Source organism: Cuculus canorus, chromosome 2 (genome assembly GCF_017976375.1).
Source record: "Cuculus canorus isolate bCucCan1 chromosome 2, bCucCan1.pri, whole genome shotgun sequence".
NCBI classification, from domain to species: Eukaryota; Metazoa; Chordata; class Aves; order Cuculiformes; family Cuculidae; genus Cuculus; species Cuculus canorus.
Window position 1 is genome coordinate 122,293,702 of NC_071402.1, and position 20,419 is coordinate 122,314,120.

The 20,419-nt window shown below is 36.9% G+C and overlaps 1 protein-coding gene across 5 annotated transcripts in view; it reads right to left on the reverse strand.

Moving 5' to 3' along the window:
- Nucleotides 1–13,517, reverse strand: part of KCNH8 (potassium voltage-gated channel subfamily H member 8) — a 192,644-nt gene extending 179,127 nt beyond the window's left edge. Inside the window, exons 1-2 of one of the 5 annotated variants that reach the window (XM_054060446.1) lie at nt 13,472–13,517; nt 13,023–13,136 (exon numbers count right to left, since the gene is read on the reverse strand). In XM_054060446.1, the coding sequence (XP_053916421.1) occupies nt 13,023–13,098 (76 nt within the window). In that variant the 5' untranslated portion in view covers nt 13,099–13,136; nt 13,472–13,517. The other 4 variants (XM_054060445.1, XM_054060444.1, XM_009570342.2 and 1 more) reach the window with 4 other exon arrangements.
- Nucleotides 13,518–20,419: the final 6,902 nt, after the last annotated feature.

Below are 20,419 nucleotides of genomic sequence, written 5' to 3' on the forward strand. Positions count from 1 at the left end.
TTATTATTATATTTAGTTTATTGTGCCATTCACAAACTCCCCCTGGAAATCACAAATTAACAATGATAAATGAACACCATAGGATTCAAGTGCTACACAAACTGTGACAATAATCTCTGCATTAAAATGGATTAAATAAAATCACTGCAGAGCAGAATGTTAAAGTTTGATAGCTGCTGTTTCTCCAGCTATTAAAATAAGGAAGCCCGTTAGAAAGATTCTTTCTCATTAACTTCACTTTAGAAAAGCTATTTTCATTAGAATAATTGCTATATGTGTTTTAATTAAACATAAGCAATCAATTTTCTGTACTCCTAAGCATCAAAAAAGTTAAAAGACAATATCTTCATGCTGTAAGATTCTCTCCCTACTTATAAGCTTCTCTCCCTTCATTCTTACTCATCTTAGAAAGTTAGCCCAGCATAGAATGGAATAAGTAAAGGCGGCAGAAAATGTATTATAACCTTTAATTGTACATTGGAAGTTTAGTGTTTTTTTCTATGACAGTTCACATAAAACAACATATCAACCACATCGGGCTGGGGGGATAAAAGAACATACTACTGTAATCCCTCAAATAATTCTAGCCTCTTAGCTTTACTTGTAATTATTTCACTCATCTCCCAGAACTCAGCTTATTAAGATATATCTATCACAGTGTAAGCCGTAGAGTATTTATGTTGCTGGGCTTTCTGGCCTTTGTCTTTCTTCCTTTTGGTAGGGAGACCTTGCCTGCAGACTAATCATTAAAGGGTAATGTGTTTTAAAAAGCAGAGTAAGGGCAAAAGGTGAATGAATTACTGTAGTTGCCAATTATTTATTTAGGAGGTTAATAATTCCCTGAACTTGGCCTCCTGTTTTCCTCGAAGAGGCGCTCCTTGTCCTATTCACTTGTCACTCATGAGACTGGCAGTTGGACAGTTTACCTATACTTTACTCCTCACTTAATGATACAGTGCCTGTTTTTCTCAGTCCCCTCCCCTTGCTCACAATTGTTATGTAAATTGGAAGAAGTATTTTCCTTGTCCCATGATTTCTTTGAGTGATCATACCTATTTATATAAAAAGTTCTTACTTGAATAATTTGTTATAGTTTAGGAGAGACTGATACTGCATCAAGTTATGATTATTTATGGATTTGTTTGTTTTAAAAAAACAACAACCCCCCCCAAACCCAAAACCCACACCCAAAAAAGAAATTAATAATGTTGAAATTATTCATCACAAAAGATGTAAACAGGATACCTGCAGCTATTCAAGAAATCATTCCCAGAATACTGGAATACTGTCTTCAGCAGAAAGATTAATACATTAACTATTTCTCATAAGTAAAGCATGCTTTCACCTGCAATTAAAACAGGTTATCACCTCCATATATGTTTCTGTATTTACAAATATGTCTGAAATATAAAGTGTTGAAAAGTCCAGATAAATAAATAATTTCTTTTCTGAAGACAATGCTGGAGTCAAGAGGATGATCATTTCTGATACATAATCACTTTGTTTAGTTAGGACAAAACTAGGGTTTGGGGGATGGCAGAAGAGCAATTCAAATAGCTCTAATCGGCGACAAAGTCTCTGTGCACCTTTTCAGGAGTTACTGCTTCCACTGTCTGCTCTGGTTATTAGTACCAAGTTGCAACAGGAACCAAAGCTCCAGGTCCCCATTTGGATCCTGCTCAGAGCAGTATGAGAACAGCTCAATAATCACCTGTTATATTTGTATAAGAATTTGTATAAGAATTAGTCATAAGACTAATGAGTTAAAAGTCTGCAATAATTTCCACTTGTCCTTCTTGACTCTTGTTGACCATTGCCTCTGCTATGGGGATCAATCAGCTGCTTGGGGAAGCAGCACTGAATTGTTGTAATTCACAGGCCCATGCATGGAGTTAAACTGGGACTGCTCACTGCAAGAATGCAATCTGTAGCAGCTGAGGAGCTGTTTGGTTGGAACCGACCTACCTTAACTGTAGGAGTGGGAACTTCCAAGAGAGGGGCAGGACAGATGGCAAACATGAGAAACACATCAAACTTTCAGATATATTTTAAGCAAGTTTATGAAAATTAAGATCTTGTACTATCCATTCATACACACACAGAAAAAATCCAAACAAACCCCACCTAAACTCAGTTAAAACAAAAAAAACCTAGTTCCATTTATAAAAGTAGTTATTTGTAAAGGAAACTCTTCATAAAAAAGTAAATTAATAGTTAAAAAAAAATCAAACAAGTTGCCCTAGACAATTCTTACTGTTCTTTTTCATCAGGTTAGCTACCTAACTTGCTTTTAGTTGTTTTCTTCTCCCATATCAGCCAGCTAAAAGCTACAATATGATGAAATGAAGACTATTCATCAGTTTTAGTGGCTAAACATTTACAAAGAAGATGGTGAAGACACATTGACCTATGAAACCCAAGACTGCCAGATGGCTTTCCACCAAGTACTAGGTAGGACCACAGGTTATTTATTCTCTGAGAAGAGAGAAGATTGTGCTTTTAATCCTCTTGTGACTGTACTCATTCACAGTAACATTTCCCTGGTCATATTCTGCACTGAAGCAATGCTTCCCACAGTGCTACTGCCATTTAGTTAATTCCAAAGCACTACCTGCTGCTCACTCAGCAATACCATCAGTCAATCACTGTGTCTTTGCAGCTGCTCTCTCCTTGTCTCTTTCTTGGCTAAAGATGACTTGTACATTTTACCATATAGGACTACCACTTCCCTCTGAAAATCAATCATAACCCCGTTCATAGTGTAACTAAAACTTAAAAAAATAATTTTGTACTTAAAGTCACTCATAATCTATTTTTTCTTAAGGTTTTTTATACATCTTAAGGGAGAATAGCCTGCTTTTCCAAAATTCACATGCCACTTACGGCTACTGGCTGTAGACGTGAAAATGAGTTAACAAATGATTGTCTGTAAGTGCTAATGAATTTAAAAACAAAAATCACAGATTCAAATAGGGAAAAATGACAACATCTTATCAGGATGCTGAAGCTATTAGAAATAGTTTAGTACACCTGTAAGTGTGGAAAGGATGAATCCTCCATCTTTTGTCTCATACTGCACTGCAGTGAGTTCATATAACTGAGTTAAGTTAGCCAAAACTACCACCCTTGTCATGAGAAGATTGGATGTAATACAATGCAAGAAGTAATGTCTGTCTAGTTCCAGGTAAGAATTTGTTGGTAACAGATGCATGGAGCACATTTGTGCTCTAACCACTCTCAGATGTAAGCTCTGCAAGGCCAAATCAGCAGAGTAATTCTCCTGACAAATTCTAAGAAGTACGACTAAGAAGTAACTTTGCCACGCTGCATTGTAGCACAGCTCTGTTTAAAACAGCGCTGTTAAAGCCACAATATATTTTAAAAGCACAGACAGTAATATACAGTAATACTTTGAATAGCCTCCAAAATATAGTGTCTAACTGCATTAATTTCTCACATTTTTCTCTTCCGTTCTGTCCAATTATTATAGCACTGAAACATCCATAATGTAGAACTATGTATTTTCCTCTGAAAAACAGTGATCCTGTTAACTTTCCTTATTCTAGGCAAAAGTGTCTATCAACCTCTTCCATTAATATTTATTAAGTATAATTTTCTATTTATTAAGTATAATTTTTTGAATACTTAACACATGGGTTTATAACTGCAGGATTCAAGAGGTGCGTACTTCTTCCCACTGTTCTTGAGGTGGGAAAGTCCAGACTCCTAGCCTCAAAACCTCTCAGCTCAATAAAGAAACAATCCAGTTCAGTAAATTCAATTACACTCTTGTCTCACAAAATTATGCCATATATTCAGAATAAAGACACAGATTATTGCAACTTTTCATTTGGATTATTTAAAAATATCAATATTGCTCATATTATGTGATTATTATTAATTTGTTGAAGTTCTTTTACCTACCAAAGAAGGTGTTTTATCTTCTACAGAACTTGGCCATTCTTACAAAAATATTTTCACCTAAAACAGTGTACTATTCACAGGCATAATGTATGCAAAAATACACTCATCTCATCACAGGAGATATGTGACATTTAGAAAAAAAAAGAATTAAGATATTTGTCTTAGGACAACTGTCTGGTTCTAAAAAATTAAATAAATGACAGAATGACAAGCCCACATTTACAATGCGACAAATAGTCACGTATGATCACAAGCTGTTCAGGGAGATGGAAGGCAAAAAGAAAAGGGCAGCAAAAAAGCTGTAGTAACGAATTTCTTGTCCGTGCAGGCCAGGTGAATCTTTCTGTGTAAATTCAATTTTATTTTCTATAGGTGCAAACTGAAGTAAGAACAAAATAACCCTGACAACTTTCAAACCCTAAAAGTCATAAGACTCACAAGCTGGACTCTTATCAGTTGTAAGTAATGCATAAAGAAAAAATGAAATCATTGCTGGGACACTGGAACCTGTTTTCTCTTCAAAAGGGAATAATTAGTGCTTTGTATAATAACATCTCAAAACTGCTTACGTCCCCTCAAAGGTAACACATTAAAAAACTGACAGTTATTTCCTTTTTTCATCTCTTGCATTAATTTTTCTTTACAATAAAACTAAAAAATGATTGTAAAATTAAAAAGTAAATGTCTTCATTGAAGAAAATGAAAGTCAGGTTTTGTGATATCTGTTTTCCTTCCATTTCTTCTTTTAACACAAGAAAGGTCTTACCCAGACTCAATTCATCAATGCATTTAAACTTTTATTAGTGATCTATTAAGAAAAAAAGCGATAATGTTGTGATGACAAATTTTCTTCATGTTTGTTTTCCTGTTTGTTGGATCTACATGTAATTTTCCCCATTAAAAGTTGTGTTAACTTCTTTAAACTATATGTCAAATACTGTGAATTCTAAAAGAGATAATTTCCTCATATTTCATGCTCTGGTTTTAAGATTTTATAAATTCATATTTCCTGAAAGAAATATGAAAGTTTAAATATTTCTATTTTGTGCTTAGTACTAAGGAAAATCTTTTGTATGAAGTGAATGAAAATTTCTGGAATGTCTTTACTAGAAAAATAGGAAAAATCTATAATAACATGGTAAAAGTTGTACCTGAACATTTCTCACTGAAGTAAAAACTTTAATCACAGTAATAAATTTCATGTTGGTTGCAATGAAAGTAGAGTTAGGCCAAAAACATTTTAAATATGTTTTTTCTCTGTTTTCACTGAAAAATAGAATTTGCACGTTGTCAGTTTGCTACTACAAAATTCTGTGAAAAACCTGAGCGGTAGCAGCAATTGTTTTACTTGTATTTTAAATAAACAAAGTCTCAAAAATGAATCAACTCAGATATAGAATCAGTTGCGTCCTTCATTCCAATTGAGAGGAAACATTTTGGAAGTCTTCTAGGACAGCTCCCTTGGCTATCCTCATTACTGCTTATTTGCTTTCCTCTTTACAAAGAATAAGTGTATTCTTATCAGACTTCACTAACATATATAAAGAAGCAGTGCTACTTTAAGGATAAAGTACAGAAGAATTCTGAATGCTTTTTATATAATCTGATGAAAAACATTAATGAAAAATAATTACACTGGCCATAAACTCTCAAAAATATATTTTGCTATGAAGTGTCTTTTGAAGACCCTGGGATAACTGTCTCAACCTAAGTTTGTCTCAAGGGATCAGAAAACTCTAGCCTGAGCCCTTAGGAGCCACTGGAACTAGAATAAGTGGCTTGTGAGGAGGGAAAAGTAAAATCCTACCAAGCAACCAAACAAAGACCCCAACAACAAACAAAACATTCTTCTTTGAAAAAGGATAAATAATTGCAACATCATGAGATAGTGGACCACATGTCTTAAAACAGATCCTGCATCTAAGGCTAACAGGGAAGATGAGACATTTCGCCATAATGCAATTGTCTTCAGTTGTCCTTGAAATGATTGACAGCCCAGCCTTAATCTTCCGGGATGCTCAGATATTTCCTGTCAAGTTCAATGTTGAATATGTTAGTATTTTAAGAACAGTACCTGTTCCAAAGCCTTTAAATACTATTATCAATTCCAGAAAACAGAAGGAAACATAAGCACTTGGCAAGAGAAACTCCAAAAGAAGACACTTCTTACTGTTGAGGAAGTCTCTCTCCCTCCTGTTGTTTGAGAATGCTTCGTTTGTTTCCATATCCCTCCTCCCTTTCTCTTTTTCTTTCTTTCTTTGTATATTTTCAGGTTGAGTAGGCAGGAAACAGCATTACTTTGGGAGCAGGTTGTCCCTTACTGCTCTTTATTTTCAGTCACTTTAATGCAATGTTAGGTAAGCTAGCTTGTGAAAATGCAGAACTACTGTAGCAATTGCCTGTGTTCACCTTTTCCAGGCTACAGCTGATGTAATACATGCAATTTATTTCTCTTTCAAAAATATATAACATCAAAATAGTACTAACAGTAGTTAATGTTCAGTAAACCCATACTTTTCCTGATTTATTTTAATGTATTCGTGCATATATATTTGCTTATGCTTCTATGTGTTCTTAAAGTAGTGTTTTGTTGTGTTTCTATTGTTCTGTTGCATCCTGAAAGACTGGAAATGTGTATAAAATTGCTAGTTCCATAAACAAAATAAAAACAAGATAAAATAAAAGTTGAATGGATAGATGCAATGATAACAGAAAGGTAAATCTATTTCTAGAGCATATCTATTTACCCACTGAAATTTTATCAGAGAAGAAAATAGTATTATACTTATGGAGAAGAAAAAGAGAGCAGATTTACAGAACACATCTAGTGGGAATCCTGATAATCATCTAAGATTTAGAAATCCTCTAAAGAGTTTCTTCTCTAATCCATTGACAAAGTATACATTCATTCTAATATATGCCACTTCAAATATACAGATTTGTTTTGATCATTGCACTGAATATGAGGTTTCTCAGGTTGACATATAAAATTCTACCCAGAAACAAGAGTGAGGATAACATTCTTGTATTATTCAGAAAAAAACCCAAACACCAAACCAACCCCTTACTTAATGATCCTTTCACAATTAAATTTCAAATATTCATCTTGAATTCAAATACAGTTTATTTCTGAAATGACAGTGTAGGCTACTACTCTCACCTTACATTTATGAGCATTAACCTGGAATCTTAGTTTTAAAAGTGATGTGATTAGTGAGTTACATAACCTTCTGAATGGATGTCCAGCAGGACTGTGATTGTAAATTCATTCTGTCCAGCAAAAAACATGACAATGCCAACTGACAATTTGAATATTCAATATTTTCTCTGGCAATAAAAAACTCTCTGAATATAGCACAGAGTAATAACAAATTTTCATTATTTTAAAGAACAATCCAGTGGCTGGATATTAAAAATGACACCTGTACACCTTTTCCTTGAACTAGATGCTTATGACCATAACTGATGAATTAGTTAAGAAATGCAGTCTTAAGATGCCTCTGAACCCCCCCCCCCCAATTCTGTGCCTTCCAGGCCCAACTTCAGCTCAAGAAAGAGTCAGAAATTAACATAGCTGCTGAAAACAAAGATCATCTAAATGATCTAAACTTTAAATTATGAGGTTGTGCACCCCAAGACTTGTGCTGAAAGAAGAGTAAAAGATTTTTCAAGTAGCTGCTTAATGTAGCTTCTTTCAGCTAAGAGAAACAGCACAACACAGATTCCATCATCTGACCCCTGTTTTATATTCAAAATTGCATTTGCCTTTTTTTAGTAACAGAGCTACAGTGAGCTGCAACCCAGGCCATGTATTACAGAAACAACTATGGAAAGGAAAGCATTTACTTCCTTTGTCCTTTAAGCTGAGAACAACCAACCATTCTTTTTCTTGTGTTGACAGTATATTTTTGCAGTGACAAATATGTGATTTGTCAAAAACAATACATTATTTACTTATCCAAGCATATAAGGAAAACAGCAAAATGAGTCTGCATGACAGAAGACCAACTATATGTGTACCTTTGAAAATGTTCCTCTGTCTGACTAACTTGATCTCTAGCAGAAAGACCTAGTCCACCATCACCGCACCGTTGGTCCTTCAAAGGAAGGATTTGACAGACCACTAGGTTTTCTACTGTGACTGCCTGGAAGCCTGTTTAATGCTGATGAGTGCTTATCATAGCGTCTTTTAACCTCCTTTGGTAACAGGCATTTTTCTTTGAGAGGTGGACTATTTTAATCCTGGATTCTGATCACTACCTTCCTCCCCTTGGAAAGCTCAGCTGTTGTTTCCCTACACCTGACACTACTGCAGTTCCTTGAGCCATTTGGGGAAAAGCAACTGAGTAGCATCAATAGCCAAGAAATGCTTTGCTGCCTTTGAGGTTTTTGTAGTAACCGTATTACAATTAAGCAGTACATTGACTAGTCTAGAGACGATAGGATTCAATCAGAAGAGAGAGAATTTAACAACAAAGTTGAAGAAAGTGTTAGTATGCTGGCTCAACCTAGCAGATCTCACCAGCTTGTTTGAGAGACAGAAATGCAAATTATGGGGGTGGCTGGGAAAGAATTAAAACTATCTGCCCTGGTGATCTGGGAAGCCCAGTGTGTACAAAAGCTTTCAACTCTATACCTAATGCTGATTGTTCAAAAGAGGCAACCTGGTTCTACCCTGATGCCATTAGAAGAACACTGACCCAAAATTTGATGTGCTTAATTCTGTGTGTTCTCAGTAGATATTTTTCAGTCACCCTTCAGAGGCAACTAAAGCAACTGAAAAATTGAATCCATATGAATGTTAAGGACTTAAGAGTTATGCAAGTTGTTCCTTAGGTACAAGGTTCTGTTTGTTAATACTTCGGCAAGTTTTTAATTGGACAACAAATCTGAGCGTAGTTGTTGTTCTACAAGTAGGGAATTAACAGATTAGCACCGTGGATGGTGAGCAAGAAGGAGTTAACTCAGCTTGATCTTCAGATTATATTGGTCATACAAAATTGCTAATAAGGGCGTGAAAGTAGACACTTAATTTGGAAACTGATCATATTTCACAGAAAAAAGAGATAATTGTAGACATTTAACTGTCATTTTATAGTACAACCATACACAAAAATTGTCTTGCTTTTAAAATACAAATTAATGAGGTTATTTAGTGAATGTTTTTTAGCTTTGCTCTCTGAGAAGGTATCACAAATTTGCAGAAACAACCATCTCTGGTGTGGATTTATGTATTTGAAATAATAAATAGTACATACAGATTATGTGGAGTATTTTTTAATAGATATGTATGAAAAAGCAAAAGAACACAATTTTCTACCATGCAGTCATTTCTGAATCCTTCTCATAATCTAAAAAGGGATGAGAAGCAAAAAGATGCAAGTTCCCCATTAAAGGCTTGAAGTGAAGTAACTCACTTCAGACATTTAGTGTTATTATATATGGGGTGTTTCATTATAGTAATATCTTTGAAATATTTTCACACTTAAAAATAATATATTGTCTTGAAAATATGAGAAAAAAATCCCCCAATCAAAAAACCCAAACCTCTACCTACTCATTTGAAACATACATGTGTTTTCTGAAAGAGCAAAAGCCATGCAAACACACTACTAATAAAGGTGGCAAAAAGTGTTTGGATAACCTGATGCTCATCAGGCAGGCAAAAAGAAGCACTTTGAGAAACATTGACATAAACTACAATGTTAGGAACACAACAGATAGTTCAGATTTGTAAGAAGGTAAAGGTATAATAGCGTACAGACAGATCCAAAGGCTCTGTTATGGAAATTCAGATAGGCAAATCCTTAATGCTGTTATTCTGCATATGCAGCACAAGTAAGGGGAACAGCATAGATGATCAGCTCTGGGATCTCCTGCACAGTGAAAAGTCACCCCAACATCAATCTAATTCTTTTTGCTTAGCATATATTCACTAGTTTCATATATAAATAATATGTATATACAACATTCATATAGCAATATAAAATATCTACAAGAATTATGAGCAGCTGAAGTATCTGTCAAGCTGTTGTTTTCTGTCCTTTTTTGAAATACGCATTTTTTTCACACTGTGATTTATAATTGCTAATTAGACATAAATCACTACAATAGCAAAATTAAAAGACTTAGGTGAAAGAATTTTTGAAGAATTCCGTGCAAAGCAAAACATATTTTCTAATATTATCTAGAATCCTTTCTTGCACTGTTGCCCAGATTTAGAATTATCCCTCTTCTGGATTAAAGATGCATTGGTGGATTAGTCTATCACTGATGACAACATAATATATCCTTCCCAGAGGCTTAAAATGAAAGGAAGTCTGTTAACTACAGACTATGCTAAAACAACAACAACAAAAAAAACAAGCAAACCCACCACCCTTTGACATAATCCAATATTTTAACATTTAAATATCATTGTCTATGAGGTCAAAGTGGTTTATGAAACATAGCCTCAGGTTCAGTGCCATGTATCAGTTCTATTCCTTTTACAGACTGTACCACCTATAAACCTAGGAAGACAAGGGATTGGTTGCTGCAAGGATTAGCCACCACTATTACTTCTAACTTTAGCCTCCGAAACAACTTCAGTAATACCATATGGACAATTTAAATGAAGACAAAATGTACTTTAATGTTCCTACTTGATGTTGAGATGTGTATACACATTTGGAAAATTCACATTTCTTTATTTCAAAAAAAGAACTCAGTAAATCAATATTTTTATATTGAAATCGAGCATTTTTAAAGGAAAATAACATGCTGTATCCAAAGCACAAAGGAGATGAAGTATTTCTGAAGATTTTAAACTGAGCTATGATGTGGGTTGGTACACATAACTTTGTTTCAGAAAAACATTAAGTTGACTCATCATTTCACTCTAACACTCTAGAAGAGACTTCGGGTTTTTTATGTTATTCTATAAATTAAGACACATGCCACCAGTTTTCTGTAGAATTGTACCACCTTCCAGAAGTTCTGTTAGTTTTATCAGATGTAAGACTATATAGCTTATAAAAAAAATCTTTCCTTGTGAACTTCTGGGAATATTTCATATGCTGATAATCATACCTGGATGATTTCTCGATTAGGCCTGTTTAATATTAAAGCTAAATTCTGAAACTATAACAAAAAAAAAAATTCACTGCCTGTATTTTCTTGAGATACTTACATACCTAATAGCATACTTTTTCAATTGCATCCCAGGAAAAAGTAGATGAGTTATTACCACTAGAGATTTCAAAATTAAACACTAGGGTCTGTTTCTTCTCATTTAAGAAAACATAGGCACAACTGTCTTCATGAAGGTTAGTAGAATTACTGCTTTAAAAAAGTAGATATATTGGACTATAGAAATCAGCTAAGCAATAAACTTTCCACCACACTTGCCTGTTGGTGTCACTGAGAACATGCAAAAGAGACTTTTCCCTAATTTCTATATAATAATAGACCTGCATGTCATCACTACTGTTGCTTGCTAAATTGTATCTCTGAAGAGCAGTATAGAATTTGTGAAATGTTTGCTTGCAAAGCTTTTGGGCTGTGTGCTCCACCCTTTGAAAGGAAGCCATTGTAAAGGGGGAGGGTCCTGGGCACAAAGCAGGGAAGAATTGCTTTCCTGGTAAATGACAGTATCGGCAACAAAACTCCTATTGGACCTGTATGCTTCAATATGCAGTAGATAGCATACGATTTATGGAAATAAAAGGGTGGAGGATGGAGTGAAAGGAATTTGAGTTCTATAATTGAAGGAATTTAAAGGTACATCTAAGTAGTCTGAAGAAAGATTGCTTTATAATGAAAGTATCAATTACATACAGCCCTGATTCATAACTAGCTATGTATCCTCAGATTAGCAGAGCAGTTGTAATGCAATTCTGTGCTTCTCTGTAATTGATTTCAGTGACCATATAATTTTCTCGATTTTTACAACTTATTGATACAGTAATCTCACTTCAGTTGTCTTGATTTTGCACTAACTGAACCATTGAGAAAATGCCAATAGATACATGATCCAGAAGATATCAAACACACTAGATTGCAACATTTTAAGTGAAGAAACTGCTGGCCGTGTCTGAAATGTGAGCTTGATTTCCTCCGCTTTGGATGTCTGGATTTTTTTAAAAGAAAATTCGAAGGAAGAGAGTTCATTTTGGCCCAAATATGCCCTGTCTCCCCTCCTTTTATATTCCTTAATACACATGAGCCCCATTAAAGAAACAAAACTCAAGATATGTTCAACTCCTAACCTACAACTGTCGGGGAAAAAGAAGACTACCAGTACAGGAGCCAGTTGCACACGTTAAGGCAGCAACTTGCATGAGAAGTCAACGAGCAGTGCCGGTGAGGGCGCGGCTGGAAGCAGAGCCTCGAGTCGCGCGGCCCCTCCGGGACTCGCGTGGAACCGGGCCCCGTCCATGGTGCTGAGCCCCCGTCCATGGTGCTGAGCCCCCGTCCATGGTGCTGAGCCCCCGTCCATGGCGCCGCTCCAAGAGCAAAGCTGCCGCTTGAAGGGCCATTGCTTTCTCCCTCCCTCCCTCTCTCCTTCCATCCACTAACACTCTGCAAGAGCTGCTGCCACTGCTGAACCCGATTTACAGGAATTCAGCTTTTAGCGAGATTTAATAGCGGGGTTGGGGATAATAAAGAAAAAAAGGATCCCCAAACATCCTGTCAAAACCCTACCCAGGCTCTAAAACCTGCCTTTCCCTAGCAGTCTCTCAGCTGCCAGGGGCGCGGAGCGCTAGGGCAAACCCCAGCCCCATCCCAGCGCACAACTTTCCTGCAGAGATCCTGGCGCCACCAGCACCCTGGTTCACCCTGACCCGTCCCTTCCAGAGCCCCCGAGCAAAGGTTCCGGAGGAGGGGGACCCAGCACCCTCCTCACCTGCAAAGCTGTGGAGAAGCCAGGCAGGAGAGAGGGAGAGGCTGGGAGCTCGCTCACTTTCCCCTCCTCGTTGCGAGCTTCTGATACCAAGAAAACCCCCGGAGGGCGGAGGGAAGGGAAAAGGAGGCTCCCACCGTATGCACAGTGTCCCCCGTGCATCCCCTTCTCTGGGAGCCCGGAACCGACACCCGCTGCCCCAGACCAGACTCACGTGTGCCATCAAACCGGGTAGCGATGGTGTCGAGGAAGGTGTTCTGGGGTGCCAGTAATCCTTTCATAACCGGCATTTTTCCAGCGAGGTGCGAGGTTCCCCATCAAAGTTTGCCTACGAGGGTGGTTCGAGAAGAAAGTGAAGAGGGCGCCCGGGGGCAGGGAAAGGAGGAGGCGGAGGGAGGGAGAGAGAGAGGGAGGCAGTGATAGGGAGGAGGAAGATGGGGATGCCGCCGCGCCGCCTCCGGCGCCGGGAGACCCCCGCTAGTCAGCGCCGCCACGACAGAGAGCTCCCCGGCGCCGCGCACAGGTGCGGAGCCACCGCCCAGGGGAGCGGAGCCCCCCGGCTAGGGGCGCCTGCGCCCCTTCTCCTCACCTCCTTCAAAGGAAAGGGGGAGGGGGCTGCCGGCAGAGAGCGGGTGTGAGATGAGGAAGAGCAACCTCTTCTACCTGCGGCTGGAGAGGAGCGGGAGCAGTGCGGGAAACAGCGGTCGCCCTGGGGCTGTCGGCCCCACCTCCCACCCCATCCCCGCCTGCCCCGTCCAGCCATCAGCTCTGGAACATGAGAAGTTTCCCAGGCTTGAAGTATGATAGCTTACATGCACTCCGTTTTGCAAGTAACAACACTGCAGGGTAAAGCCTCGGCTCTTCGCTGAAAGAAGAAACACTACTGGCACACCCCATAGTGAGTGTCCCTGTATGATGTTCATTGGAAAGCGATCCTAGAACATGGAGAACGGTCCATCAGGTGTGTGGTCTCATGAGTTATTTGCATGTTGAGGCTGTTTTGTTTATTTATTTAATAAACAGGTATTTTCAATTTTATTGTGAATATTTCCTAGATAATTTTTAGAAATTCCTCCCTGAAAAAATCCCGGGAGAAGTAAATTACTATTTTGTTTTGCCAACAAAAGAGAGAACCATGACTAAAATCTTTGTCCTGGAGGTCTAACGTGTAAATAAATCAAAGAAGATCAAAAGGAAAGCACATACACACAAGCTGCTCTGATACTGGGATGACTAACTTGCTCAGTCCACTATCGAGGCTCTTAAAATGCTTTGAGATAATTCCCTAAGGCACAGTCTTTTCACTTACTGTAGCAGCAATGGAAAACTTCTTGGTGTTCTTTCAGGACTAAAAGACACTGGAGAAAAGAAGTGTGAATACACTCACTAATCTACAAAGCCACTGCGCGTTACGGAGTGGAAGCCTGTTGTTCTCTTGCTAGTTTACGGTACTGCTATTTTTGTTTCTTTCTGCCCCCATTTATTTCTGCTTCTCCCTTTCTCCAGGTGAACAGACAACTTTGATGCCTATTTCTCAGGATAAGCAGCCCAGAGACAGGCTCCGTGAGGGACAAAAAGGGCCTTTCTTTACAACACATAATTAAAAGGTGGGAGAAAACTCACAAAAAAAAATCCCAAAACTCAAAGCCTTAGCAAATTCTGATGCATAGGTTTTATAGCACAATATAAAGTCTATGCATGGAAACCCCACTTTGGCTTTGAAGAACCCAGTAGTATTTTACCGAGATCATTAATCTGTCCAGTTCTCCCTGTACTGGAACTCTACACAATAGTTGATGCAGTGCTGACAGCTCAGTTTTCAGAAGTGCCATGTGAAAAGGAAGACTGCCCTACAGTGCATATCACTTTGGAAGTTGCCAAGATCTGTTGGAACTATTACTTTCCTAGCTAGCTGATTAACTTCAAACTTACATCAGGCTTTTAACTTCATTGGGGAATAATAATCTTGTCCTTAAAATGCACAATTTTTAATACCGAATGCCAGCAACTGTTAATTTTCTTTTCCAAAATTATTCTCATGTCTTCCAGTTCAGTATAAGCTGAGCCCAAAAATTAATTTATCTTGATGTATGACACATATTTAGGGTTCATATAGGTATTGTGAGCTACAGCATATCCCTACTAGGGAAATTAAGAAAGGATAAAGACAGTTCTGTTACAAAACTTGCAAAATCCAGAAGAGTGTGATTAGGCTTTTACTTCCTTCAAAATGTTCAGTAGTAGAGGTTAAGGTAAGTCTGAACCTTTAGAATCTACCGTGGGACTTGCAAATACTGTAGCATGTGTGCTGTGGTCTTATTCCAGCTTGCACTCTTTTCCACGACCTGCCCCAAATATTATCTAAGTAGGGATACAGTGAAGGAAAAAGGAATGTATTCTCAACCCTACTACAGGCAGTCAGGAGACAATAACTTGTGTATACATTTAAAGATAGAAATATATTTCTCAATTTTGACTAACTGAAAATCATTATAAAAAGGGAAAATAATATTAGTTTTCCAGGAGAGTCAAATTCTTGTCTAGTAACTCTGCCAGCCCATAAGTGGTTAACACTGTACCTGTTAACACACAACACAAAATCTAAGCTGTAAACATTATGCTGTTTTGAGGGCATTATGACATAATGTCTTCAGTAAGTTTAAATAAGTTTAAATGTTTAAATAAGGCCTTAGGACTTAATGCGGAAAAAAACTGAAAAGAAACAAAAAAAACCAGATATACAAATACACACCCTGAAGAAGATGGGCAGGTGCCAGAAAAGTTAGGTGACATGTTTCATGTTGACAATAATGAGCACAAATTACGGTTACTGAACTGTATGCATCACTGGCCAGAAGGTGATGGCAACTTCAGTGAAAGCTTTACCAACAACGAAAACCCATGGGCAATACCAAAATCTTTATAAGCAGAGCATGCTGAAGGCACTTTCAACTATGAGAACTTCAGGAAAGAGGAAGTTTGTTTTGGTTAACAAATACATGGAATCACTGCACACTGCTGTAAAGAGCTATGTATTGTGAACAGTTGGTAACGATCTTTAAAAAGTTATGGTTTTGTTCTATATAGTACAAAACAGCTACCCATTTTTTTCTGAAGTAGAACTATTGAAACCTTTTACAAAATTTATACACACAACAAAAAGCCTTAAACTATATAAGAGAAGCTGAAATGTAGCATTCTATTTTGCACTTGAATTTGGCACATACTACAACTTTTTCCTTACTAGAGTAATCTTCCTTAATAGAGACAGGTACTTAACTTCAGAGAGTTTGTCACAAAACACTGAAGCATTAACCCTAGAGTAGTTCAAAGCAGACAAATTTAACAGGTTGAAACTTCAGTGAGCTGAGAATAAGAAGAACAGGAAAGCAGTGACAGAACAGCTGAGAGTATTTAAGATGGAGGTGAAGGAGCAGCTGCAAATTTGTAGTCAAGTCCTGGAAATTTATTTCTCAAGATTTTAGCAAAATGAAAACTAGGGATTCTGAATACTCTGGAAAAGTTTTTTGCTCCCCATCCCCTTTTTTTTTTTATTAGTGTTTCAGAAAAGGTAAAATACATACCCAGATTATTTTAAACTTGCCTCAGGGAATCAGCTTTCAATTCCTCTGTATTTATTTTAAATTTGAATATCCGGGATAGCTAAACACTCTCTTTAAAAGGTTATATATTTTTTCAAGAAAAACAGGAGTGGAAACCTAACTTCTATTTTTGTCTCTGAGGTAAGTCTCTAGGTAAATTGCCCACTCTCTGTATTCATCTCTTTGTTTACTGTGGAGCATTTTGCTAAATTCAAAATATATAAAAAAACCCACTCACGGAAACACAGTACCAGAGCAGAGAGACTATGGAGTAATAGCCCTACTGCTACACTTCCAGTAGTAATTAAGATCTACATTGCAAATCAAATTTAGTCAGAGGCTAACAGTCTAGAGCAGGAGTATAATATAAGAAAAAAAGGTTTGTTGTTTCAAATTACTCAATTGTGTGTAAAATAAAATCTCAGCCATACGTTTCCTCCTACTTATCCACAGCTGCTTGAACATTCAGTTTTCAGGCACTGTATAGTCTTCTTAGATACTGTTAGCTACCCAGAAATGAGGACTTTGGCAGGGAGCTTTACACTGAACATATGCAAGGAGCAGCATGTTGAAGCATTTTTGGTTGTAATTGCTGAACTCCTCTTTTTCATTTATGATTTAACAAAAAGCTTTTTCCAAGTTTCTTGATTAATATTCCACAGATCTTCAAATTACCTCATAATATAAGGAGTTAGGAGCTATTTATTGCTTTCCTGGCATAAGCGCTTGACCTCAGCTTACCTACCACAATTAAGCAAATGAAAATTTTTAGTGAAAAAAATCAAATTAACAATCAGAAAAGACTGCCTGCAGCTTACTTTCGTACTTGAAATTGCCACCCGCTTATTTGTTTGTTTATCTAGACATACAATGGGAAAAAAAGGGAATTATGAAAGAACCTGAAAATGCTAGGAAAGGGCAAAGAATGGCAACCTGCTGTTCATCTGCCATGAACAGGCTAATTTAGTCTGAAGTAGTGTATTTTAAAAGCATTAACCTAATAAATGACCATTGTGTTTAAAGAAATACTGTCCTCTTTCTTTCTTTGTGCATAAACCAACAACAGAACTTCAACAATAAAGCTGCATAATTGAAGATCTGCCAAGTCAGGGGCAATCTAGGTTGAAGTTTAAATACAAAGATACAGCTGAGAGTATCTAGCTCAAGAAGTGACTAAGTTTCTAGAGATTGAGAAAGCTTGCAAGAAAAAGGGTTACAATACTCACCTTATTAGCCCTACTATTGGCTGCTAGAAATTATATTGTGTTAGACAGGCCCTTGGTCTGATCTAGTAAATGCTGCTCATATGTTGTATGGTTATAGAGGCCTAAATGCAATTACACATCTGCCAGCAGTTCACACTATAAGACCATGTTTTCTGTTGTATAAAGTTTTGCAAATGTGGCAATCTATTTCAGATAGAACATATCCCTGGAATATTCCAGATTTAAAATAAGTAAATAAATATGAAATCAGTCATTTTCAAGATTGAAGCAAGGAGGAAAAGTGCAGCTTGAAAAATCTTGGCAAATAAGAAAGAAACTCACTGGAACATAATGTAAAGGAGGAGTAGAACAAGGGAATGGACTTGGGACAAGATGAGTAATTGGGTTGAAATGCAGGAGAGCAAATGGGAAGTAGTTGTATTAGCAAGGTAAAAACAGAATTCTGTGGGGAATCTGGAAATCCTTGAGGCCTTAGACAGAAAACAGAAGTCAGGAGAAGCACAAACCAAAAAGGTCATTAGGAAATATATGACAGCTGAACTAGACTCAATGGGAATAAGGTATAAGGTGAACTGCAGGAAAGGAAACCCAGTGGGGAAAACACAAGGAACGGGGCAAAAAGTGAGAAGAAAACTGGAGCTGGCTAGGTATAGAGAAAAACATGAGGAAAAGAAAAGATTGCATCATGGATAGTTTGGGGAAGAAAGAGTCAAACCAGTGAAGTATAGAGGAGGGAAGCAGAAGAATCCGTATATGACAGTACTTGGAATGAAGTTAAAGATTCAAACAACACTTTTGCTCTGCTGCTCGCAAACCACTGTGAAACATTTTGGCAAAAGCCTTAACTCCTTTCTGTGCTGGTGCAAGAAAAGGGCTGCAAGTTTACTAATGTTTACAGATGCACCATTCACTAATGTACTGAAAAAATCAATGTGACAGATTCAAAAGTTCTAGTTGTACAGATATTACCAGCATATTTGGCTTTTGGGTGTGTGTTTCCTTTTAAAATATACAGGAAGTAATATGCATCAGGTTTAATTTCATTGTTCCCATTGTCCAACCACATAGAAAGATTATGGTCTGTACAATCTTCATTTACTTTATATATGGTTAGAAAGATCATCATACACTCACAGACTCGGATCTCAAGTGTGCATTAGACTCATAGAAAGAGGAGTTGCTGTCTCATATCTTCTGGAAAGTAGAAGGTGAATCAAAACCTAGAGATAATCTTGTCAAACTGAAAAGGAGTTATTAGTGAATAGACTATATCAGATCTCAAAGTTAATAATGTTATAAAATGTATATTTCTTCCCCGCCTGCCAGTCTGTAAAAGCAAGATCATTAGTTCTTATCTCTAGGGATTGTGTAGATGTTGTTAATGTTTGTCTAACAACCAAGTTTTACAAATAAGTTTGATAAAGCTAGAAACAAATTTGCAGTTGTCATTAGAGAGATGTTTGGATAATGTTTGGATATGTATGGAAGACTTTTCAAAAAACAAGCCGTTAACAAGACTCTGAATTTTTCTGTCATTAATTGAGCACCATCATGTGGTGTTATTTATAGAAAAAATATTTATTAAAGGAAAATATGCAGCTTTATTCATAGAATTATCATACAAAGGTGAATAAGTTATATGTAGTTTGAATGAAGTTGGTTTTCCACTAGAAAACAAAACCAAAACACTCAGCAAACTAAACACAAGCCTTTAGTAATAATAGTAATAATAAACAAACAAATACACTACCCTTCTGGAGATGAAGCTGAAACTTACGGTTAACTGAATTACAAAAAATTTTCTTCTCAAAATCTATATGGATTTGGAAGAAATCAGAGCACTGTAATGACTTATTTAGGTATTTTCTGGACATGAAAGACATCACATGCCTGTTCATATTAATGTCAATGCTGAAGGTAATTTTGATTTTGAAGTAAGTTACTCTGCCAGTTGAAACAGTATCGCTCTTTCAATTCACCTGTTAATGACAAGTATTACTTGTGTTCCCAATTCCTTCCTTTGAAGACTTAGTAAATAGAAGTGTAGATGTTGACAATGTTCTTTATGGTAATATCACAACTTAACTTGTTTATGTTCTGGAGTTTGAAGTTATTTCATTATTAAAAGAAATATCATTCATTACTTTTTATCTGCTTGAATTCAAAGTATATAAAACCAGAATTAATTGCAAGGTAAGATCATTCTCAGTGAAAGCAAAGGAGAATTCATCCTAAAAGGTTAAGGAGTGATATAGTATTTGTATAGGAGCCACAGCAAAATGATTTGACTAAAGACAACTCACAATCACAGCTTTAGGTATGGAATTTGCTCTTAAGCCTTAAGCATGACCTTCCAACACGTAGATGTGAAAAATTGTTGCCCCCAAAGATTCACAGAAGTTAATTAGAACTTATGCTACCGTGCTTCCATGCTGATATCCACTGAACACTGGAAAATAAGCATCTGTGTTTCCTGGTAGTGGAATTTCAGTTTAGTGTGATCACTTTTCAAAGACCGTTATTAAAATACAGCTCAGAAGACAGCAAACATTCCTTCATAGGTACACCCATTTTAAAATTATTAAATTGTATAAGTGGAAAATAATTCCTTCTGCTTCCTACCCAATATTTGGGGGGATACAATTTATATAAGGGTTAAGCTTCCACAGTATCACCAAAATAACCCACATGATTCAGTCATATTCTTCATGACTTACACCAGTGCAACAAAGAGCAGGATGATAACTACCAGATGTTTTTAATTTACTAGTATTTCTTACTTG